Below are 26,221 nucleotides of genomic sequence, written 5' to 3' on the forward strand. Positions count from 1 at the left end.
TTCAAGAGATTGAAAGCAACAACTACACTGCACTGATCGCTATTTAATAGACAGGACACTTGTATTAAAAAAAAAGTCAACTACATCACTTTCCATAATCACAACAACTTAATGTGCACACTGCATCGATTTCAACAGCTAAGACATGTCTGCAGTACTGCAACAATTGCACCAATTCCAATTCGCACGACACCCATCAACTGCAATGCTCCAGCTACATCAATAACTTCCATGCGTTGACTATAATTTCTCCAGCTGCAGCAAATTAGCCATCACAACTGTATGCACACAGTATTCTTCAGTTCCCTGACTGCACAGTATTAGCTCCCTAAATACAGGAGTAATTATAACCAAAGTCAAATAATGTGCTGATCATATGGGATTTAGAAAGTGCCTTGTGTCTGCAGAAACTTTGGATTTGCCTTGCAGTGTATCAGCTAACTACATTTCCTACTCTACCCTCAAGTGGTATATAAGCTCCCCCTCCCAAAACCAGGCATCATGGAAAGGCTACATTACAGCAAATCCAAGAAGTTTTTTTACACTTAGAGAAATCAATTTAGAATTAAAACTCGTATCACTGTGGCCCTTTACTGCAGCACACGCTGTGTGCAAGATTTCATGTGCAACACAATGAAACCCAGAAGCACAACTCAAGGACTGAACAAGAGACACTTTTCTCAATTTTGCTGCTTTTCTCAGTAATAAAATGAACCACAAAGGTCTAAAAATCTGTGTTAGAAACATATTTACCTAACAAATGCTCCAACAAAAAGAGCTTTAAGTAGGGGATTATTCGTTGTGAGAGAAGAGCATTAAGCACAAAACCAACTACAGTTTTCAAAATTATATGGAGTCCATTGCACTTCTAAATTCCTTGGCTGTAAAATATATTTCATTCTGAGACTTCATAGATACCAGAGTCAGCAGTTGCATGACTAACCTAATTATCAGTACGCTCGCACACTCTCTCTCTAGCCCATGACAGTGGCTCAAGAATCCAAAGTCTAATTAGAAACTGTCATTTATCTTCCCTGGCCTGGCCAAGGCACCCAGCAGAGCTTTGGATGTTGGTTGCTTTAAAATTTATCATTACATTAAAATAAAGTAAAAAGGTATGATGAAAGAGAGAAAGTTCTGCATCTCTCAATTCAGTTTCTTCAACTTTAAAGATCAGTGAGGCTAGAAGAGCTTGGTTTCTGTTCTCTCTGGTGGGGAGGATCCAGCTGTGCATTTGTTGAGAGTTGGTGCAGCACTGTAAAGTCATCAAAGAGCCCAAGGCAGCCAATGAGAGCAGAGCTCTGGATAATCTGTGTCCAAAAACTTGTGATTAATATGCTGAAGTGGGTTCTTACAGGAGATCTCTTACACAGAGGTTGAGCTGAGAGGACAATGGGTTGTGATTAGGTATTGTTCACAATCACTAAGTGAACCAGCAATAGAGAATAGATTGTGATTAGAAGGTGGGTGCTGGGTCATTACCATGCATGGCTTCGCTTGCCACTGTTCTCTCTCCTGGTTATACACCTGTATTTGAAGTGGGGTGTACAGAGGAAAGTTAGTGTTTGATTTTCATTAATTCTGTATGATTTTCCATCACTCTTAGGTCCCTTTGTGACAGAAGTTACGTGTATGCACTGCAGTTTGTTTTACACAGGTAGAATTTCTACTCAACCTTTCAGACTTTATTTTCTCTGCATGTATATTCATATATACTTTGATATATTCTGCACTGGTACCCTGGCAAACACTGATGCAGCTCCTTTACTCTGAGCTTGTCATATAACCCATGACTCAACGTCTGCTTGCATCTACCTTGTTTAATACTAGTGCCCATAACATATTAAGCATCTCATCACTAGTGTGTTCAGAATGAGACACAAGACATAGCACTCAGTTTCCTTTGCCATTGGCTCACTTTATTTTAAACTTCCTTGAGAAAAATCTCATTAATGACTGATATATTATTAAAGAAACAAAATAGCTTTCTCCATCATTAGTACGTACTAGTCTATTTCTTTTTACTTTGCCTGATGCTTTTGGAGACCTTAACATACTAGGCTGCAAAAAACACAAAAGAAGACAAGAAATGAACCTTCAAAAGCAGCTTGCTTGTTCAATAATCTGTACACGATAATAAAAAATGCACTGATGGAGTCAGCAAGTGATTCAAAAACTTCTTAACAGCATCTGACTTTTTTTTCTTGCTAGTACAGAAGTAGGGGGTGAAGGGGGAAGGAACTAACTCTACATTTTAAGACTTTGAATTTTGACCTCTGATTTCAGGTACTAACAAGTCTTTTCAATTTATGGCATCAAATAAAATACTGGGCATATATTGTCCACCTTCATATATATATATATTTCTGCACTATTTCCTTTCTTCTTTGCTTTAAAGTAGTCTTCTTCTTGCCCTAGACATATCTTCACTCCTACCTATATTTTTTACCCTCACACTCCATTTATCTCCTGTGGTCACTAGCTCTGTGCAATCTTTCCCCTTATCTATCAGAAGTACACAAACTCTCCTCTGCACCTCTCTTCAGAAACGCAGATACCCTCCCACTCAGGGAAATATGTCTACCCTAATGACCACAAAACTCTACCTCTTTATGGCAGGCAAAACATTTTACACACTTTTTGAGAGTAAAGGGTTTAGTGATGCCATATAAACTCATCAGAGTACAATACTATGTACTCTTACGATGCCAGATCAATACCACCACAATCATACAAATCATATGAGACAATTATTAATAAAGCCATTGTCATTGTTTTAATAATACAGAATATTTTGTTATTGTACCGATATGAAGGAAAAACAGCCCCTTGCTACATGGGTGAATTACAACATATACGAGTCCACACATTTGAAGCCAAAGTCAAAATTCGCTTCAATTTGAAGTCAAGGTATTTATCTGCAAATGAACAGAGTCATGAAAAACCCACCTCTAACTCTCGGACTATCTTGATGATTGACTGTTGAGACTGTGCAGCACATTTTTCCTTTACTAAGCCCTCGTTTTTCAGTTCAAGTTCTTCATTGGCTCTTAGAAGATTCTTGTACTTATTCAGGAGCTCCTGCAATTCTGCATCCTTTTCTTTAACTGTTCCATCAAGTTTCTAACAAAAGAAAACAATGAGACAGGTTTACAAAACTTACTCTAGTTTTATATTGCAGAATAGACAAACAAACAAAATTCAGGAGAATATCCAAGGATGATCCAGCACATGTTCTTTACATACCTCGCAAAAGAAGAGCTCAATTTAACATAATAGAAGGAAAAAAAAAAAAAAAAAGATCGAACAGAAGCTTCCCCAGCTATCCAATCTTTTAAGTATTAAAAAAAAAGTCAAGGCATGCATCTTGGTCTCCAGGTGTGCTGGTTTTGGCTGGGATAGAGTTAATTTTCTTCGTAGTAGCTCGTATGGGGCTGTGTTTTGGATTTGTGCTGGAACCAGGGTTGATAACCCAGGGATGCTTCTGTTCCTGCTGAGCAGTGCCGACACACAGTCAAGGCCTTTTCTGCTCCTCACCCCACCCCACCAGCGAGTGGGCTGGGGGGCACAAGGAGCTGGGAGGGGACACGGCTGGGACAGCTGACCCCAACTGCCCAAAGGGACATCCCACCCCACAGGGCGTCATGCTCAGCGTATAGAGCTGGGGAAGAAGGAGGAAGGGGGGCACGTTCGGAGCGATGGTGTTTGTCTTCCCAAGTCACCGTTACCCGTGATGGAGCCCTGCTTTCCCAGAGATGGCTGAACCCCTGCCTGCCCATGGGAAGGAGCGAAGCAATTCCCTGTTTTGCTTTGCTTGAGCACGCAGCTTTTGCTTTCCCTATTAAACTGTCTTTATCTCAGCCCACGAGTGTTCTCACTTTTACTCTTCCCATTCTCTCCCCCATTCCTTTGTGGGGGGGAGTGAGCGAGCGGCTGGGGGGGCTGAGTTGCCAGCTGGGGTTAAACCGTGACATCAGGTATAGAGAAACCTCAACTATTACTCTTTGCATTGCTGCTTGAATATCATCAGCACTTTTCAGGGTTATACCTCCAGCTATAAAAAGAACTGAGCAGGGGTCCATTAACATTCAGGCAGCTCCCTCTCACATACATCATTTTGAATGGGCTCCAAAAAAAGACGACAAAATATTTTGGTATCTATACCTATCCCTCAGCTTCTAGTTTCTGCACAATAAACTGAAAATCATAGGCACTTCAGAGCTTTTAAAGTATCTTACCATAACAGTGAAAATTCTACATAAGTATTAGTAAAGCTTTCTTCCTCCTCTGTCCACATGCTTCATAAAACCCTAACAAGAAATCTTGTTGAATGTCACACACTCTATAATTATATGTCTGTTCTGCAAATACAGTATTATAAAAAGTGAAGGATTATCAGCAAAATCCACAGTAATTCCAAATACAAATGTGATTTTGTAATAATTCCTCGTACAAAATCAAATGATAACTTCCCATTTTTCATTTCAACTTAAGTCTACCTACCTGAAGCAGTAGATCCTTTTGATTGATATTGTCTGTTAGCCGCTTGATAACTAGTTCTTGGCTCTGCAACTTCTGATTGCTTTCACTCAAAAGAATATTGTAATGATGTTCAACTGCTTTTTCTTTCTCAGTCATTTCACCATGTAACTTCTCTAGTTGATTTCTAAGGTCCTACCAAAAAAATGAAACTGAATATTTAGCAAATCAACTTTAAAAAAAGTTCAAAACTAACAACCCACGTTATTAGCTTAACTTTCCATTGCTTTAAATTACTCATATGACTGAATAGTCTGGAGAATGTATTTAAGCCAGTATCTTTCTCTTGGCATCAATGAACACAATTAAAGAAAGAAAACTTTTAGATGAGGTGTCAGTATCATCTCCTAAAGATCTAGGTTGTTATCATTTAAATGCTTTTCATACAGAATGACTGGACTCCAAGGCCGTTGGGAATATCACGCACGTAATGTTGGTGCTGTCAGAGTGAACACTGGCTTCCAAGTCAATTTACTCCCTTGCTAGAAACAGGCGAAAATTGGTTACGGGTGATTCAGTTTGTTGTTTGCTCTTTTTCTCATCACACCATGAAAATTCTTGCACTAACATTGTATTACGAGTTACTTTTGCATCAAACAAAAGGTCAGAAATGTTAAAACCTTTTTTTTTTTGACAAGAGCAGAAACTTCAAATGACCAATCAGGTCAGTCTCGTGAATAGAAGTTGTGAACAGAACTTGATCTTGATTCTGGCTCTTTTAATTACTTCCTGCAGCTCCAAGATTAGTTGCATCATCTCCACATCTTAGTTCCCCATCAGATAAACATATACTTCTCATCCATTTTGCTTCTAAAACACAGAAACAATCTCTTTCAATAGCCTTATGCAGTAGCAAGTCCAAAGGACTTGAGATGTGCTAGAATCATCATGGACTACTGCAACGTAAAAAGCAGTATCGCCTAGTTTGCAGGCCACACGCTTGACGCACATCACAATTATAGCTTTCTCCTCTGCATTCCTACAGATCACGTTCCACTTCACTTGAAAATCCACCATCTGAAGATGTAGCTATCTATGGGGTTTCAAAGTCTGACTACCTGATAAAGCCTTGGGTTCCTATTCCTTACATTTTGCTATGAACTGGGAATATCGCTAAATCGATGGAAATATATATTAAATTATTAGCCTGTAATTAATAGTCAGTTCCCAGCTACAGGGTGGAAAATATGCAAGAGCACAGGGCAGCAGAAAAATCCATAACATGGCTTCTCTGTCCTTCCACCTTCTCTTCCACCACCACTGTTTATGTCACTTCAAACTTTTTTGCTGATGTGTTGGAAGTTTCAACACTGTCGTTGAAGGAGGCATAGCTTGCATAGACACTAGCCTCATTTTATAAGCTTTTACTCTGCAAGAAGATCTAGAGCATTTACTGCATGGATTGTGGGGAAAATGAGTAGAAAATTGTAACAAAGGAGCTGTTGTCTAAAATTAAACAACTAAAACTTACAGAAGACTCTATACTATCTAAACTTCTCTTCAGACCCAAAGAACCAGGTAACACAGCCTACATCTTAAAATAAATGTTTTCCATTTATTCCCAAAAAGGGCCCATTTGTGAAGTATCATAAGCCCTTTCAATAGTTTGCACATATGGTAGTCACCTAGAAACTTTACATTTACCTCCACTGGCATTTAAAATTCAATAGTTGTTTCTTATTCTAAGTACAAAGAAATAGTACTAGTGACACTTTAATTGCAATCTCTTTACAAACTGTTTTATGTCCTTTTCTTGACTTAATTACCTTGCTTCATGCAGGTTCACATCAAATCCTTAACATCCTTTTACTACTTTAGTGTTTTACTTCTGTTTATTTTGCACATTAAATACAAATTGTCATTTACAATGCCTTTTGGTTTACTTGCTTAATTTTAGTTTCATTATCAGGATTCAGCTAAGAAATTTCTAATAGCTCCCAAAAAACCTCAAATGCTATTCAGTTTCAAAGAATGATTAAGCTTAGACCTTTAGTTCTGCAAACTAATAAAGTTAATTTTTTCAGGACCAAAAGAACTGCTTGCTTGACAAAGAAAACCAAAAAATTGCAAAATCAGAATATTTCTGCCTAACTACTAACTAGAAATATAAACTGCAGTGTAGCACGGGTCTTTTGGAAGTAGCGTAAGGTCTGATAACTGCAGTGTCTTTTGGCTTCAAGCTATGGAGCTCTTCCAGCGGGTCACATTAAGACTATTCATACACAACACGTGACTTGGAAGCAAAGGATCAACTGCAGTGTTAGGATTTTCACTGCATTGCAAAGTTCACTCCTTGGTTTTCTATCTTTACATTGTTTTTATACTACTACATCACTGAGAGGCTTTAAGTGAATACATTACCTGTTAGGTAACTAAACTTCAAAGGAACACTTTTGACCTGATCTATAACTTCAAGTGACCAATACTCTGTGCCTTCTCTTTATGAAAACCATAAACAGCTTTAAGAAGAAAAGATGATAGACACGCATAGATAGAAAAGATGCTGCTGTAATAACAGTACTACACCCCCTATTATCTAATCTCAGTCGTCTTGGTGTACAACACTTGTCAGGTACAGAAATTATGCCTCTGCCTTTAAAGCAGCAAAAATATTATGGCTAGGTTTATGGAAAGAGGTGGACTGACAAGGCATACAATTGTGGAAAAAGTAAAAAAGCCTGAGAGACTTGCAATTTGCAGATATTTTGCCTCTGCTATTTCTGCCCGCAGAGTTCCCTAAATCCTTCTCGAAAAAAGCTAGAGTTGAGACTGAAAATTATCTTCTTTGCATGAGCTAGAATTCTGTAACACACAAAACCATCCATCACCACAGGAGGTTGCTTGAACTCATTGACCACTCAAATTGTCTGGGAGAAAAATCTATTGGTTTCTATACATTGAGTTGCAAGGATAATATAGTACCTACATCTCTCAGAGCATAAACTTTGCAATTCCCCCTGCCAACCTTTTTCCCCAAGAGACTTTCCTATGATTAATGATAGCTGAACTAAGAAAAATGAATACGAAACACTGTAATATAGGAGACCAGAGCAGATGCCTCTCCCTCCTTGTCAGCTGGAAAACAGGTTGGTGAATAATTAAGTCGTGAAGCTCCAAAAACCTCCATCTCAGGCTAAACTACAGGTAGGAAGACTAAATAATAAATTCTGCCTAATGAGTTATTCTGCATTTCCCCAACCAACTGATCAAATATGAAAACCTAGTGAATACACTCTAATTGTCCACATTTAGGCCTGGAGAGAGAATGGATACTTGAAGTGTTTAATCATGTAAATTTGAACAAACTCTTCTATCAAGAAGCACTAAATCTGTTATAGACACAGTAACCTGGTGGACACAAGCAACATTAAGGATGAGTTGATGTCTATTCCTCATCAATTGTATGTAAGAATATATGCCCAAAGTTTCTTTTTCCAAAGAGTTTAAAGTGATGCTGAACTACCGCTTAATAGCGGCTTCTGGAAAGTACAGAGCTACAGGAGTTTTTGCTTTTAAAGCTGACCTAGTAAAAACCCTGAGGCACAGACATTGTTCAAGAACATCTATGCCCATTGCTCCAGAAGACTCCTAATACTGGGCACAGTCTGTGATGTGGATGATCAGCTCACATGTAGCAGTCTTAATTTAGTTTAACCTTCTTCCATTCCAGGACAGTAATGCCCAAATCATCTCCAGACAAATGGGGTTTACAACAGGGCAGAAGTACTTTCTCTGGATCTCTAAGGTTTTTGGGGTTTTTTGTTGTTTTATTTTTTAAAAATAGATATATGCAAAAATTGGGATTATCCCAATTACAGTAGATGAGAAGTCATTGAAAACTTCCCTGTGAGCGAGTGAAGAACTAAGACAGCAGTTCATTAGAGATGTTGAGGGCATTTTCTACAGTTTAGCCACATTCTTGCTAGTTTTATTCTAACAAAATAGAAACACTGATAAATAGGTATCTCGGAGCATAAACAGAACAGAATTTTTAAGGCTGTCTCATAAAAAGTTTGCATCAGATCACTGAAGTGGTTTTCTATTTGTCAAAGAGCAAAATATCACAGCATATTTTTTTACTCCCACATACCTACTACTTAATGGGCAACATTTCACAGGCAATGTTGCTATATCCAAATGTACTAGCAACTCTGAAATTGAAGCAGCTGTTCTGCAAGGAGTAGGAAATAGGTTAGGGATATAATTTTTATAAGACTGCTCATCTTTTGGCAGGAATGCTTTTCCCCAAGGACCTAGTCATTTACATGAAAAACTTGGACATAATGGAGTCAAATAGGCTTCTGTAATACAAGCAACTTTGAATCCCCTGGCAACTCCTTACTCAGTCCTATTTTTCCTGTCTTTCCTGTACAGAGTTATATTCTAGCTCCCCTGAAAGATGAAAAAAGTTCTGAATAGAAAAGACAGTTAAATATAAAACACTTTAAATCAATAAAATATGTTCTTTGTGGCTGTTTTACTGACAGGAGTGATCTGTTCTTTCTCTCCTTAACCTCAACACCCTGAAGAAATTTCAAAGCACACCAAAGATAGAGACTTTGTGACGGCAGCCTAACCACAGTTGACAATCAACCAAAAATGCAAGTTAAATTGGGGGCAGAAGAGGGAGAGAACCTATTTGTTTGTAGGTAAAGAGATCCCTCTACTGGTTTTAAGTGATATTGCAGGGACAGCAATTTCCACATATACCTGCTGTATTAAGGTCCTTATTTAATAATTGAACCAAAACATCCACTGAATAAATACAAGCTCATTTAATCTTTTATGTAATTTAATATAGCAGGAGACTAATCCCTAACTGAAGAGGGCCAGATTTTGCATGCAGGCAGGACTCTAGGTGAGAAGACTTTAGAAAAATCCACATGACAAGACACACAGGTGAGAAGTACGTTTTATGTCAAACACTCAGCAGAAGGTGCGTCCTTTTTTCAAAGGAAAAAGAAAAACCTGATCATTCACTTTGTTGCATGAGCTGTGCATGTTGGAAGCAGAAGTGCTTATCTAAACACCTACAGCAAGGTAAAAAACCCTAAACAGAATATGAGGCAAGTAAAATCAATGAATAGATGCAGCACATCATTTTTATGTTAAATTGTGATCAACTAATCCTGTGTTTTGGGAATTTTACAAGCAGAAATTATTAAATACACAGTCTTTACAGTGACCCTGCTATGATAGCAAAAAGCAAGCTGAAGTTTGGCTTTAGGTTGCAACAACTGGCTACTTACTCCTGTTCTGCATTAGAACTTAGAAGAAAGTTTAATTTAGTAGTGTAATTTAAGATAATGTATAGACATGTAACAAGACAAACACAGCAGAAATATAAAATGTACATGTTCAGACTCTCCCATCAGAAAAACTGAAACCAATCGTAACCGCTTACCACTTATAAAGGCTAATGATTTTTTCTAGGACTTAACTAACACTATAAAAATGATATTTATTTTAAAATATTTTTCTGTGCAGACTACGTGCTAGAATTTTCCTCCATCTTCTTGGCCACATTCTTTTGAACACTGGCTTTAGGCAAATGCATTTACCTTTCCAAAAAGTATTCAAATTAAAAAACTAAATTTGTTAGAAAAGGACATGCTAGAAATGCTAAATTATTTTTAAACTTTATGAAATAAAGAAAAAAAGTGATAATAACATTAATGGTTTTGTCACTTCTGCTCTTCTGTAGTTGTGCTTCATCCAGCTCCTTCTCCATTTTTTCTCTTTCTAAATTCAAATCGTTTAGCTCTTGATCGGTCCTTTTAATCCTCCTTTGTAGTTTACGGTTCTCAGCATCCTTTGTAAGGTTTTCTGAACGCAGCTCTGCTAAGAGGGTCTCTTTTTCCATCAAGAGAGCTTGATAATCCTCAGCACCCTGAAACATAATGCAGCATTCAAGTTCTTTAAGGGTATTTTGTAGAGACTGGAAGTCTTTACTCCTGTTTCATCCAAACCCCCTCCCCCACACCTCTTTCCAGTACTTCAAAATTATGGTGCAAAAATACAGTGAAGTGACAAGTTACTCACACAACAGGGAAAATGTTACACTGAAAATTTTCTCAACTAATGTAACACAGCTTTCAATGACATCCAGCGCAGGATAACAAAGTCTTGGGTAACTAAGAATTAGATAAAGGTTGACCTGCAAAGGAGTCCGTGGTGCAAATGAGATCATACTATTCTTCTTGGTTCCCAAAGCTCTTATTACATAAAGCTTTCTACTTTTGGGTCAGTTTGAATCCAGACTAGGTCAAGTAGTTACCAAGTCACAAGCATATTTTTTTTATATGAAATAGCAAGTCTGATTTGTGTTCTTCCCCATCACATACTGTTACAACTGGCCTCCTTGAAGTTCACAACATAGATGACAGGAGTAGTGGGCTATGCAGCATGATCTACTCACAGAGAACTGCCTTCAACTCAAGTTTGTAGCTAAGTAGCAGAGTAATGAGGAGAAAGGCTTGCTCTGTCACCCACCATGCAATATGGATTCTGTGGACAGGAGGGATTAGTTGCACACTTTTTAAACCTAGAACTTTTCAAAAGTAATCAAGCTCTCATAAAAATGAAAGGGTTAGAGTAATATTTCAAAGCAGGACTTCCATGGTATGAAAAAGCAAACGTAAGCTATAGATTCACACACAGATCAAAATGACTTGAAGAAGAAATAGAATACACTTTTCGCAATAGAGCACACTTAAAATTTGGGCTTAAGTGAAATAAATTGCTTTTGAAGAAATGGAGGTGTTCTGCGAGAGCTAAACATTACTACTCCATTAGACTCTGAAATCAAAATACAGTACAGTCACAAAAGCTTTAGGTGCGTGTACTTCAGAGACAAGCGAATCAACCTCTTCCATTCCTGCTGAGCTAAGAGACCAAGTGGATGAACAAACATCCTAATGGAAGATTCGTCACTGCCTCTAATCAGTATTAGTTAGTTTTATCAGACTTTGTTTTAGATGAGTTGGAAAACATTACAAGGGACATCATGTTGTCTATTTTAATACCAAATTTTTACTTTCTCCTGTTTTACATTTTAAGACCTTTATAATGCATAAATTATCATCATTAAGTCCTTTCTCCTCCACATGCATGAAAGCATTACTAAATCACATTTTCACAAACAACACTCCGCTATTTTATAAACAGTGGTTTCAGATTTATTATATAAATAAATCCAAACAAGTGTCTCATTCCCAGTTCAACTCTGCTACCATGAAGAGTGTGCTGTTACCATACTTTTGGAAGAACCACCAAAATATTCTTAGGTCAACAAAGAAAGCTCAATATCATCTCAACTCCACAACTATTTGTATCTTTATTTTTAACTCATTTTGCTTTTATGCATTTCTCCCTTAATAATTCTCAGTTGTTATAGAAGAAAAAACTCAAGAAACAAGATAAGTAATCTGACATTTTAACACTATCATTTAAATAATTTGATTTGGGAAATTTTTTTCAAAGTAAGAAAAATTAAACTTTTTAAACAACATTTTGAACTAATTTCCATTCCACTACTTTCAAAGATACAAAGCACTACCTGCTGTGTGGAATATGGAGAAGGGAGGAGTAGGGATGGGGATGGGGGAAGCCACATTAATCGCTTCTTACCTTGAATTTTTGGATGTGTGCTTTGTGAGTTGCCTCTCTTGCCTTCACCAATGAAGCATTTAGATCTTCAATTTCAGAACCAAGCTCCTCATTCTTTAAGTAAAATGAATGATATGTAGAAAGAGTTATTTCCAAGGGATGGTGATTCAGTAATAGCTATCCCATCTCATTATCCATTCATCCAACTACACAAAACAAATACTTTAAAGAACAAAAACACCAAATGCATCATAATAAATCTTGCATAAAGAAATTCTTGTTCTTACAAAACACTCACTAGACTGCCTATCACTCAAGTTAAATATTTCCCATTCTTCTACAAAATCTGAGTTTCAACTGACGTTGACCTCTCCTATTTTAGCTGTCTTTATGACAGCTCCACTTACTCAACAACATAACGTACTTCTCATACCTTTTAAGTGGTGCTCAGAGCTGATAAAAATCAGTGTGCAACTGAAAACATATTTCCTCAAAGTTCTTAAGGGAGAAAGTATCAGTTAAGTATCTTTTTCCTCACTCCTCCAGTCCAAGACCCCAAACTTTAGATAAACAGAACTGCTTACAGATATGACAGCAGTAATTAAGGACCCACTAGAAGTTTCCTAATGGTTACAGTGAGATGGTCAACCGCTGCCACAAACACAACACACACACTCCTCTCCCGATGATAGTTCTACAAACCAGCAAGATCATAATCATCATACCTCTTTTTCCTTTGCTTTTAATGCAACAGTTAGCCCTTGAATGGTTTTATCCCTTTTCAAACCATTCTTCTTTTCAACAGCAAGCTCATTTTCTCTCTCTTGTAGCTCTTCTTGAAGTGACTAAATTAGATTATGTGAAAGTTGCATTAACTTCCCACTAAGAGATACTGTAACTGCACATTAATAAGTACATTCTCTCAGAGTTCTTATATCTTATTACTCAGATTACTAACATAAAATACAGTCCCAAAATGTGAGTCATCATCTTAAAGATGTGCCTGGAATATAGTATAAAAAGCCTAATCTCATGGGCTGGCCGTGAGTGCGGGCTTCAATATTTGATGAGCGTGCCTATCAGCTTTACTGAAAATTCCTTCAAAAACAAGGTGAGCCTTCCTGTCATCTAACATAAAAGAGAATTTACCAGAGGACTTGCTTTGCTTCCTTTTGAGTCAAGGCCTCTCTATATCTGTGAATGCATAACAGAAAAGATCCCAACGTGCGCTGTAAGTGATCGAGGAAACAGAAACAAAACTAGAACTTACCTGAATTTTTTTTTCAAAGGAATTTCTCTCATTTTTAAGCTCCATTCTAATAGCCTATAAGAACAAAACAGTTTTTACGGTCAAGTAAATTCATTCTAAACACAAATGTAACTTATTAAGCATTAAAATGAAGCAAAATGAGCTTAAAAACCTTGGGGGGGGGGGCAACTTAGGGTATGCCTTTTGGCAGGAATATATTGAATCAGTTGCTTCCTGGAAGTCTACAAATATACCTGGGCACAGTATGAGTCTGTCCAAATTATGAAGAAAAAAAAAAAAAAAACAAAAAACAAAAAAACCCCACACAACATGTTCTTCTGTGAGACAGGACAACTGTACTTGCTGAGTTAATAAAAATGCATTTTTATGTGACATTTATCTGTGTCAGCAAGATGCATTTATCAAGGGAGATTTTAATTAGCACTTTTCCTTGGAAAGGTTACAGAATATTTTTTTTAAAAAAGCAACCATATATAAAAACAGTTGTGCAAAGGTATTCATCAGATTTTTTTTCTCTAATACTGCATCCCAAAATGATCATACAGTCTGTCCACCTCCTATGAAATTATTAAGATGCCCTGTTTCCACCTTGACACACAAATACTCTTGTGAAACCAGGGTAGTTTTTCCTGACACATACTGATTTAATTGCAAGAAGACCCACAACTGAAAACTTTTAATTCCACTAAGCAGTCCAATCATAGAAGGTTCTCTCGTCTGTTCTTGACATAAACAAAAAAGTGTGTAGATACTGATCAATATTAAGTTCCAAAACAAAAGGGAAGACAATTTCTCAGAAGCATGACGGCCTCCATGCTTACCTTCTTAAATTCTGCCAGCTTTAATTTATTGTTTGAATAGCCAATGGAAAAAGAGACAGTAAAACTTCAGACCTATTTCTACGTTTCAGCTTTCAGAATATCTGTCTTCCTGTTTAAGAGCCAAGTGAAATAAAAGACTGACTCTTAGCACATTTTGTAAGCTAAAGGCTAGACTTTCGCTTTAATGCATGAGATTACTTTTTTTGCCTACCTCCCTTACCACAGCTTTTTCTGCAGACCATAACAGTAGAGATACTTCCCAAAAATAAACTCTCAAGTCACATTCTTAACTTCTACAGAACTTGTGTCATCTATTGAGGGATCTATTAACATCTAGCATTTTTTTATATATACTTCTGTAAAGCAATTGCACAGTGTCTATAATGCAGGCATAAAGTCAATGGGAAACATGACCTCTCATCGAATGAATGGTAAGCATGGATAATAAGGATTAATATTGACCACCAAACCACAGTATAACCAATGAATGTTAAGGAAATGGAGAAGGGAGTGAATAACTATGGAGAAGAATATTTTTAAGAATTGGCTTAAGTCACTCACATATTGTCATGCACAAAACCTTTAAAATCCTACATCACATAAGATTTATAACATATAACTGTTCAGTCAGTTTCCTCACCTCTATCTCACTATCTTTTTCATGCCTCAAAGCAATGGTAAGTTCTCTGATTTTTTCTGCTGATAAGTTCCCATCATAAGATCCACTCTGAGACTTTTCCTCTTCAAGATGTTGAATTATAGCTTCTTTACTTTTCAATGACAGATTCAGTTGCTCTATAAGTCTAAAATTATAAGATTTTTAATATTAATCTTGCATCATCTACCACCAATTCTCTAGTCATTGCAGTAAATCTTGCAGACAGCTTTCCTAGGTGAAGACTCCAGACAACACTTGTAAAACTTAGAGGAGTACTTTCACAACCCCTTCTCCCTCCAGAGAAACCAGAAAAGGTGCCATAACTTTAAAGCAAGCAACAAACAGGGTTGAGCTATCTGCAAAGCATTCATTCTTATTTTCCTCCAGTACCGTTTCAAATGTCAACACTTAAGCTTCAATATTTTAGTTACATTGTCCTTTATAGCACACACAAAAAGCTTATCAACCTATTCCACTTCTTAGCACATACAACACCATATCCTTACGTGCCATCACTAAGTGTCCCTCAAGTACGTAGTTTCATTTATATTTGTACCTAAGCTGGTTCTCATTTCACATGAGCAAAAAGAAAGTTAGGTCAGCGCTACCTTCTTTGGTCAATACACATCTTGACACTTCCAGTATTCCAACTGATAAAAACAACAACGCTCGAGTTTTCTGACAGACATAAGGGTTATATGTGAAAACTTTCTGGCATAAGATGCCAGCTGTGATTCTCTTAGTATTTTGTAGCCTAGATGGTGAAAGTATCTTTTTCACACAGTATGAATTCCAGATGTGCTACTCCCAGACAAGTTTAAAGCATTGCACATTAATATTTGATTCACTTCAAGAAGTCAAATATTCTCTTCTTCCATTGGCACCATGTTTTTCTGCTCCTGTGAATACTTACACTCATCTACCAGCAAGTAATTATAGAAGATCCTGCTAACACTGGATCACAAGGGAGGCAGGGGGAGGGGGGGGGAAATAAAGGGGGGGTAGGGGGCAGGAAGACATGCTTTATCATTCTCCACACAGCCTTCACTTTAGTGATCCAATCCTGACAATTTGTTTCCACACTTTAAGCACTGTTTTCACACAAGCTGTAGAGCTGGAAACTCAAGTACCTCTGAAAGGGACTGGTTTTATAACTCCTTCCCAGCTCAAGTCACTCAGGAGAGCAACTGTGTTCACGCAAATGACTAACAGACAGAAAGGGGAAGACAGGAAAGGGAAAGGAGGGAGATAACTTGAGAGCCAGGTTATAATTACTGTGGTAGCACATAAGGTGCAGTATCAAAACCTATTAGAACAGTTTCATCATTTTATGCCACAGTAGATTTCAGAATTGCAGTTTTCAATCTGTACGCTTTTACAAAAACTGCCCGGAAAACACTGCAAACCTTGCTGTGGTCCTACCGTAACATAAAACCTATGAAATGTAAGCCTCAGGCCAACATAACTTTTCGTTACCAGGGTAGACCAATTATGCAGTTACTCACAGAGCAGTTACCTGCAGGGTTCAGTCACAAACAGACAGGAGAGGATACTCCAAAGTATAAGGAATCATAATGATCTTTTGATCTCCACTGTGGGCTCACATCCCCAAACTAACTAAGCTTTAGTGGGAGGCTTGCCAGGCATGTATTTTACCCTACATCTCAAAAAAAAAAAAAATCCTCTAAAGTATTGATATTTGAGTTTACACATTTTCCCCACTTAAAGTTGTTGAACAACTTGCACACCTTTCCAACTACCTGCCAAACAAAGCAAAGCCGTGCTTTGCAAAGCACCATCAAAACCACGAAGCTCAAACACGCTGTGTTTCTCTTCCCATTAGATTTACCAACCTCAACAGATACATCACTGGGACCAAAGAGTACATAAACACCATGAAAGTAGTAAGTGAACACAAATGGTAGAGTCAAGTTCTGTTCAGCAATGGTTTCAAGAAAGCAGAAAGCAGGAGGTAAGTCAGCGAAGTTACAAAGATGCTTTAAAGCAGGACATGTTCATGTCACATGCATACTGATTCTTGGCTGTGTTCATTTAATAGCTCAATAGGAAAGATGGCCAGTAACACTCACTCATGTATCTGAGGGTAGGATCAAACTATTAAAACCTCTCTCCATGTTGACTCTTCACACTTCAAACAGTAAAGAATTCCAGTGGTTAGAAACATCACCAGCAAGAGTTCTGACCTGTCTTTCTCAGCTCCTGTAATCATATCCACATCCTTCGCAGGGGCATTCATAACTGAAGAAAGTTTCTGCTCAGTAGCTATTCTCAGAGCTTTCTCCTTCTCTGTCATTGCAATGGCTTTTTCCACATCTTCTTGGGCAGCTTTAAGATTCTGTAATTAAAACACACAATCCTGATGCCTGTAAGAACAAAATGCTCACAAAATTTTTCACATATTGAAGTTTCTTCTACCAAACATATGTTGGTATGTTTAATTTAGCAACTTTTACCAAGTAGTTCAAGCGCTTTGCAAACGCTTCTGAACTCTGTGTCTGCATTTTCAAGATTAATCCATTTTCTGTGATACATAAAGAAGGGAAGTTTGTTTCAAAGACATAAAACAAATACCCTAACTGATAGCAGAACTAGAAACAAAAGTGCCCCTATGCTACGGCTTTAGATTTAGCTATTATAATTTGGCTTTGTCCCACTGTCCTCCCACTATCATAATAAAAAGCTAACTTAAAGAGGTTAAAGAAGGGCTTTTCTATTAAATCAGAGATGAAATTAATATTCACAGGCTCACTGTAGCTAATTGGAACTCTTCCCAACATCATTTATAATATTTTGCAAGAACTGATAGAGTGTGAACCAGACATTTTTCTCTTTAACAGCAATGGAAAGAGATACCACCCAGAGATTCCAGTCAACTTCCTCTAGTGACCCAACTCATGGAGACGGGGAACACCAGAAAACCCACGCTTGTCATACACGACATGAAAATCTGAAACAAATTTTATTTTTATATTGTAAGCTTCCCTGCTGTGCTCACTACGAAATAAAAGCCTTCTTGTAGCCTAAAAAGTAATTCCCCTCTCTCCTTCAAGTCTATACTAAAAAGCATATCTCTTTGGGGGAGGGTGAAGAAGTCATCCTTCACCACTAGACTTCACCCTCTCCTAAAAAGCTGTTCAGCCAGCATTCATCTTTCAATCAAAAACTCTGAAGAAAATTAATCTTTTAACAAAGATTAATTATTACCTGGATCTATATAATTATAAGGTGCTACGTAAACAAGTGACTAATACTACCCTGCAGTGTTTACATTCATAAGCACAATAAAATTAATTTCAGAGGCTAACACTATCTTCAGGCTACAGAAAATACTGTATCACCATGAGATTAGACTATTTGCCCTTCTGCCTGTCAGATCTGGGAAACACCAGTCTGACTGGTTGTTTTGGTACAGAATAAGTAATTTAGGAACTTCTCTACCTACCCAATAGCACAAAGAATGCTTTGAGAAATCCCAATTCCACCAAACTGGAAAAAAGGTCATGGAGATTCCCCCCTCCTCCTCCCTGAAGGAGCTCACTGCTTTATGAATACTGCTAAATCATCCTGATAGAAAATACCATGAGGAGATTGCTACCAATATCTTCCATGACCAATTAATTCTTTAGGGATGGAAAAGCAAGTATTGGAATATACCCACTTGTGCTATTTCTATTTACCTACAGAAAGAGCACCAGATGCCTATCCCCCTCACAAACACAGCTACAAAATCCCACACCTACAGATAAGCGTATACAGTCAACGATGCAAAACAATTATGAGCTTATGTATTTCTAGAACTTGACACAAACATTTCCAGCACAGACCATTCGACATCAAATTTGTTCTTTACAAGAAACTGAACTTCTCCTTGCTTTTGAGGAAGCGTGTTATTCATACAGAGAAGGGTTTTTTTGCCTTTACAGTACAAAATGAGGAAAACGTGAAGCAATTCACCTGTAAAGATATCAGCAATGGCTCAACAATAAATACAATAAACTATCTCAACCACAGTCAGCAAGGAATTTAAAAAGACATTTAAGAATAACCCTGTGGAACAGGAGAATGTTGTGCAAAAAGGTGACACAGTGGCAGCAGAAGCCCATACCATTTGGCAGATAAAGGTCAATCTAACAACAGAGCGTAAGGCATGCACATGCAGGCACAACACAGGGAAGTGCCCACTGGTTCACCTACCCAGAAGCTGCCATGAGTAGGTAGCCTCTCAGCCTATAATGAACACACAAGAGTGCAAATATAAATCCAAGATTCTGTAGCTTTCTATATTGCGATACTGAGGTCCCCTATAAAGATGGGAAATGACAGGAGTGCTTACAGAGTGGTTTCAGCTATTTATGAAGCTGAGACCTTACCAGTAGAAGTCTTCAAAATCCAGCCCCTCTTCCTTTAAACAAAGACTGCAGTTCTGAAAATGTAGCCTCCTCACACGGGAATTCAGGAATCAAAGGTTTGTGCTGAATGTGCCTAAATACCACCAATAGGTATGAACTGCCTGAAGAACTGCTATCCTCACATTTGACAGTTCAAGAGCAGCTAAAAACACCTTCCCTTTCATTGTTTGTTTTTTTTTTTTTCCCCCTTCTTTTTTTGTTTGGTTTTGCACTGGCTATTTTTCCAGGAAAGCTGAAACAATTTTGAAAATATAGGTAGATCACAGTATCAAATCTCAGACAATAGTACAAAGACAGTACTGATTCTAACTATTCCTTCAGTTGCAGCCACTCACCTCTTCCAGAAAGTTTATTCTGCTAGTCAGGATTTCTTCCATTTCTTGCATTTTCTTTTGTGCCTCTTCTTTCACACGCTGTATTTCAGCATCACCACCCTGGGCCAAGCTTTCAACTGCCTTACTGAAAGACCATAATATAGATAGAAATTCCACTGCATATCCAAGTGGAAAACATTTAAAGGGCAAGTGGCTGGTAGATTAGGCACAAGCAAGTGTCTTCCACTTTATCTGTACCTGCTTGTCACTTTAAGGTTAAATACAAACATCTACACACTATATAGCAATTGTGGTGGTATAGTCCAAGAGTTCTGTACACAAGCCTTGTCACAACAGATAAGCAAGCACTTTATATGTATGATGAAAAAGTGTAATATTTCCCTCATATTTTTAAAGCTTCCAGACACAGTATCAAGCCTTTGGTAGAGTTATATTTTCTACAGAAAGCAGCACTGGAATAAACTGAAAATACGCAGCTGCTGGGACTTCTCCAATTGCCTTTTCCATAATTGTTAATACCTTGTAAGAAAAAAAAAACAGCTAGTGTTTCCTTACTAAACAAAAGATGACCACTTGTTTATGATTTCCCCCTAAATTTTGCTTCCTATTATGAACTCGTGCAAGATTCCATTCAAAGCCCAGCAATACCTTTTGACAGCTACCTGGAGAGACCAAACAAAACTTAATCTGGTCCTCAGGATCTACTTGAAACTAGGCCTCTCTGAACTACTGAAAAAAGGCTAACTGGTAGGAATTCAATGCCATGCGAGGTAGGCCACACAAAGAAAATTCCATTGAAACTGAGGCCCATGTAGCAGTCGGTAGCTGTCAGTCATTGCCAGCTTGGATTAGTTTTGAACCAGACATCTAGAAGGAAGCAATTTAACAGGCTGTTGTCAGGCCTACAGTCATCCATTCCCTGCCCAGAACATATTCCACCTTGCCCACTCCATAAGACAATGTAGCACTATGTCACTTTTAAATAACTAATCTTTATTTAGAAAAGAGGTTTTAACAGAAAAGCAGGAATTTTAAGTGCATTTTTTAAACATTAAAAACCACAAGATTCATTCTAGATTAGTTCTGAACTGCTCTCTCAGTTTACTGAGAAGTGTTTTGTGTACGGTCTTCCCAATCCAGTGCAGAGAGGAAAAAAAAAAAAAGTTCACCTGTTCAAACAATTAAGCTCTTAGCTTAACTTCTACAACAGGAATACTAAGCCATTCCCAACTAGGGGGTCATTTATTTACCTGAAAAATACCACAGAATGAAGGATAACATCAAAGTCACACAAGCCAGTATAACTACATTAACATCATTGTGCATTTAAGAATTCACACATGTAACTTCTGTAATTAATGAAGCAACTTCTAGATAAGTGCCCTTAAAATACTACTTTGGGATCCTCATATTCCTAAAACATCAGGAAAATACAAATAGAAGCAAAATCTTGGAAATCCTAAGTAACAAACATCAAGAAATATACTGGTACTTACGAGGCTTTGATGAGTAGTTTCTCTCTCTCCTGCAGATCATGCTTCAGACTTTCTATCTCAACTTTCAGCTCAATGTTCTAGGACATAAGAATGAAAGTGTCTGGAGAGAATTCAGACGTCACCCTACCCAAAAGTTATTGGCAACATGTAGATTACTTTTTGCTCGGACCAGCAAATATAAAATATAATTGGGCTAAGAATAGCATAGAGACATTTTAGCTTTTAAAGGACATATTTCGCAAGGTTCAAGACTTTCAGAAATCTCAAAAAGCATTTAGGACCATTGTATTCAAGCAAGACAAATCCCCTACACACACACACACACACTTAACTACTATAATGAGGAGTAGTGCAGATCAATTTGGGAGTTTCTAGGGCTTCCATGCATGATTTTTCTTTGAGCTATGAGATATTTTCTTTTAAAAACTAGATTGTATCAACTATTGAGGTTTTTAATAATCTTAAAATTATTTTGTTATAGCCTGAGAAAAATACTCATGACATAAGCACACATGGTACAAAGAACTACTTGGCCTGCAAGTTGACAGATACCATTTCAATACATTAGCAATTACAAGAAAGACACCAGTGTAGACGACCAGGCCAGAAGACCAATTAGCAATATTCAGCTGAACCCATGCCCTAGCAAAACATCAATGTACTTAACTACCACAACAAGCATCAAGAGAGATTTAAGTTTCCATCCTCTTACAGAAGAGAGACCTGATGCAAGCATCTGTTATTTATAACATGCTACTGCATTACCAAAATGACTTCTTTTCCTTTCTAGAATGCAGACACCACCAAAGGGCCTAAGAAATGCTGCCTATCATCTGTAAACCTGAAATAACGAGGATGCAAGACATACTACTCAACTCAAATCCTTCTTCCAACTTAGAAAAGATACCAGTTTTTTCTACAAACTGACATAGGAATCAAACAGATTTCCTGAATCCCGTACAAATACGCATTCTTTCAATTTAGAGCAATAAAACTAGAAGCTATACACAACCCTAATACAACTTTATCTACACGCTTCAAAGGAAGCGACTTTGAGCTGGAGCACCCAAAACACCTCCACGTCGCTGTACTGACATCTGATAAGCCCAGGGAAGAATTCAAGGGTGAACTGAACTGCTCGATAGTAGAACGCAGAATAACTACATATCAAATTCAGGGGAAGCGTGCTGCTGCTTCTATTCCCCATTCAGTACATGATTTCAGTAGCACAACTACTGAAGATCCATAACCACTTACTGTAAACATAACATCTTAGTCTGTCCCATAACTACAGACACTCACGCATTTGAAACTAGTTTTTCCACAACTTATAAAGGCGATTTTAATTTGTTTTTTACTGAAAAGGATTAGGCCAGAATAAAGTTATCACACTAAAATTTCCAACAATAAAAAAAAGACTTGAGTCTTTTTTTAGTTGAGTAAAACAGGTAACCTCCCCACAAAGCAAACTCTTCAAAAAGATATATATGTCTATTAAATTATTCTAAATGCATACGATTTTGTATATTTCTTCAGTGGGACCTTCAAACTTCTGCTGCATTCGCTCCTCCAGAAAGTATATACGAAGCTTCAGGTTGAAGTTCTCTTTTTTCAGATCAGTGATTTGCTGTGAAATAAGAAGGAAAATGAGCAAATTATGTCATGTGTTTCAAACCAAGTAAAATAAAGAGTGAAAACTACCATCATTTGGGTTTGCTCTCCACAGTGCAAGATCAGAATTCAACCCCACTGGACCTGGTTAAACGTGTATATACGTGTGGGTGATATACGCACACACACATTCAAATTGTGAAGGTGTTAATAACAGCATGATACCCAAGTCAAAATGAAACATCCTTCCCTCCAAGATAGTGTCACCAGGGAGCTGCAAATACTCCAAGCCCTTCAACAGGTTTCTATCTTCACCAGCTTCAGCTTCTGATATCACAGAAGATATTTTTCTCCCACCCCCCCATCCCAGCCATAACTTTTTTTCCCCCCCATCTCCATTCCTCACCTGAACAAGAAGAAATCCCACTCCAGCCTACCCCTTCTGAATGTTTTGGGGTTTGTTTTTTTTGGTTTTGTTTAAGATGTATAGGCACACTGGCACACACATAAACTTTGTGTGTTTGTGTAAGATGTTATCATTTAGCTTGTGTTTATTTTTAGCCCTGCATAACTGTGAGACACTAGTACTAAGCAAATAACAACTATGAAATAGGATTGTTTAAAAATTTATAATACACACTGTTGTGCAGACAGTGCTCTTTAGAATATTCCTTAAGTACTAAAACATTGTCTGATTTTTACACAAAAAAAATCCAAGAGAGTTTTTTAAATCTAAAAATATTAAGTAGTTCTTTCTTCTATAAAATAGAACTTGAACAAAATACAAGACATCACATTGAAACAAAAGTATTTTCTTGGTAAAAGCTTGGGATGGTAGCCTTATTCACAGGAAAAAAAGCCACAAGCACACAAGGCATGTGAGCCCAATCGAACACCAGTAAAACCTTTATCCCATCCCGTATTTCTTAGTGCAATTCTTTGTGAAAAAAATTGCTTATGATTTTTAACCTTCCTAGTAGGAGCAGTAACATAGTTGATGGTTTCATTAAAGAAAAGAGTCTCCCTCTAAATTTTTTTGAGACTAAGCATAAAACATTCATTCAAATAAGACTTGTATCCCCTGCCAGATGCTTTCAGCAAAAGGAAATCAAATATGTTACAAAGCTACTAATAAAATATTTATGGAGGCTTTTCCAGAACAGTATAGTACCACTTGTAAAAATTATTAGCAATACAATTCTTAAAAAATATTTGGCTTGTGAAACCTAAGATTATTTTCTGTAACTGCACTCAGAACCTGCATCTGCAAACAATTCTTCAGTTTAATAATCTTTACCCAGCAAGATGCCTCGTCATTATTCACACAAGTAAATATCAGCCAAGCAACTGAAAGTATGCCTGACTACACAAACTTCATGGCCCATTCACACATCCTGAAGAAACCTGTCTTTAGAAGCAGTAGCAATACATATATTTAACTATCTTTGTTTCTCTCCAATTCCAATTGAATGACCACAGAGTAGTGGATATAAACTCGAACTATGCAAGTTGTAACTTTTAAAGCACAATACCTCATGAGCATAACCGAGTATCTTGAGTAACTGGAATGACCATTTTGGAACATTCAAATAGATGTAAACATGAAAACAACGCAACTTTGTACTTCAATGCAAGTCAGAAACCAATGCAGAATATTGCTCAAAACTGAAATCCTTATTCAGAGTAAGCAAAGAAATTAAAGCTTCCTTAAATTAAGCAAGGGTGCAGAACTAGGCTAGATCCTGCATGTCTTCCTGGCAAGTTCAGCACTTTGTTCAACTAGTGAGAGCAGACCTTAGTGTTTGGTTTGCTTTGCGGGTTTTTTTTAAGCTGTCAGTAGATCATTCCTAACAGTTAGTCTCTGTTTGTTCATTCAGTCCAAGTGCCAAAGACACCCTGAAATTGTATCAATTGAACTTCTAGTTAGTCTTCACACATTCAATGCATTTCTGAGTCAAAAGGAAAAAACAATTTCAAAAGAACTCAGCATTCCTTAATTCTACTCACATGTATTTCAGTGGCAATAGAATTAAACCAGAGAGCTTAAGGGTACTATTTTCAAAAGGCAAACAAAACAGACTATGCAATCATAAACCAAGAAGTAAAACAAATGTCATATCTGACATTCCGTTTCTCAGAGGAAAATTAATTCAGGCAGACTACAATTAAAAAGTTACAGCTTAATAAAAGACAACGTGTAAAATGTGAACAAGTTCACACTACAAAGGGATTTTAATGGCAATCCTCTCGACTTACGCATTTAAAGTGCAGTCTTAATTCCTTTATGCATTTTGATTTCTGTATTTAAAAAAGGAACGGAAGAAGAGAAATAGCAGACACTTCTTGAAAAAACAGGACAATGCAATACACTCTACACAGAATATTCCACACCACGGACAGCATGGTAGCAAATACCACTTGCCTAACTCGGTTTAGCTCCTTTCCAAGTCTGCATAGGGCCACTTTTATGCAAAATGGCATCTGTCAGCAGAGGCTGTGGTTTCACAGCGCAACACAGTTTTTGCCAGCAGAGGCCATTTTACAAGACAGCAAAATTCTAAGTGGGTTTGGGGAGACAAGAAAAAACCCACAAATATTATTACTTAGTTCCCTAACTTGATACCAATCATCCTTTCTATTCATGAACATCTAATAAACCATGACGAGGTCCTCAGTTAAATATGCCTTTCATTTTGCCCACGCACTCACATATTCTATCACAAGGTGCTTTCCCCCCATATTGTAAGAAAGTGGAACGCACCATAAATACTAAAAAAAAAAATCTACACCTCTAATATTATCTAGCTCAGCGTCTTCTCCAGGTCTAAACATAAAAGAACCTCTTCTACATGGATCCACCCTTTAGCCCATTCAAGGGTCATTACATCCATCCTGTTCTCTCCGAGCTGCAAGGCAAGGAGCCCACTCTTTTCAGTACTTCCTTCTCATATCCTGTATAAATAACATAGCCTCAAAGATCAGCAAATTCATGCAGTAATATATACATACACACACACAAACCATCTCCAAGCAGGAGATATCAGGAACTTTACCTGCTAATTCATATTTGTTTTAAAGTGGGATAAGAACAGCCTTACAATGTCAGTCCAAAAGCGCATCTAAACGCGGCTATTACCGGATGCTTGGTTAATAGTAAAAGGACAACAAAAGTAAATGCCCCCTTTGTCAAGTTTAGCCTTCCAGCTACCAGCAATCTTGAGCCTCAAAAACAGAAGTTATAGAAATATCTGTGTTTAATTGTGTTTAATGGCTTCTTCTTTCTTTACTTGAATGGATTTTTGAGCCTCATTATCCTGTTGGCATCCATAAAAGCCTATGAGAAGTTTTACAGCTCAGTTTAACATAGGGGGTCTGTACGTACCAGGAAGCCAGAGGTCTGCAGGGAGACCCTTTCTCCTCCACATGACACAGAACAAACAACAACAGATTTTT

The 26,221-nt window shown here is 37.5% G+C and overlaps 1 protein-coding gene across 1 annotated transcript in view; it reads right to left on the reverse strand.

The window, feature by feature from the left end:
* CDK5RAP2 (CDK5 regulatory subunit associated protein 2) overlaps window positions 1-26,221 on the reverse strand; it is an 84,035-nt gene that overhangs the window by 55,327 nt on the left and 2,487 nt on the right. The window contains 11 exon segments of the mRNA XM_075520096.1: window positions 2,950-3,123; window positions 4,504-4,674; window positions 10,211-10,429; window positions 12,169-12,261; window positions 12,873-12,992; window positions 13,418-13,471; window positions 14,879-15,041; window positions 17,101-17,252; window positions 19,662-19,785; window positions 21,158-21,234; window positions 22,674-22,784. Of these exon segments, the coding sequence (XP_075376211.1) occupies window positions 2,950-3,123; window positions 4,504-4,674; window positions 10,211-10,429; window positions 12,169-12,261; window positions 12,873-12,992; window positions 13,418-13,471; window positions 14,879-15,041; window positions 17,101-17,252; window positions 19,662-19,785; window positions 21,158-21,234; window positions 22,674-22,784 (1,458 nt within the window).

The sequence above is a fragment of the Mycteria americana genome, chromosome 17 (assembly GCF_035582795.1).
Source record: "Mycteria americana isolate JAX WOST 10 ecotype Jacksonville Zoo and Gardens chromosome 17, USCA_MyAme_1.0, whole genome shotgun sequence".
In the NCBI taxonomy this organism is placed as follows: domain Eukaryota; kingdom Metazoa; phylum Chordata; class Aves; order Ciconiiformes; family Ciconiidae; genus Mycteria; species Mycteria americana.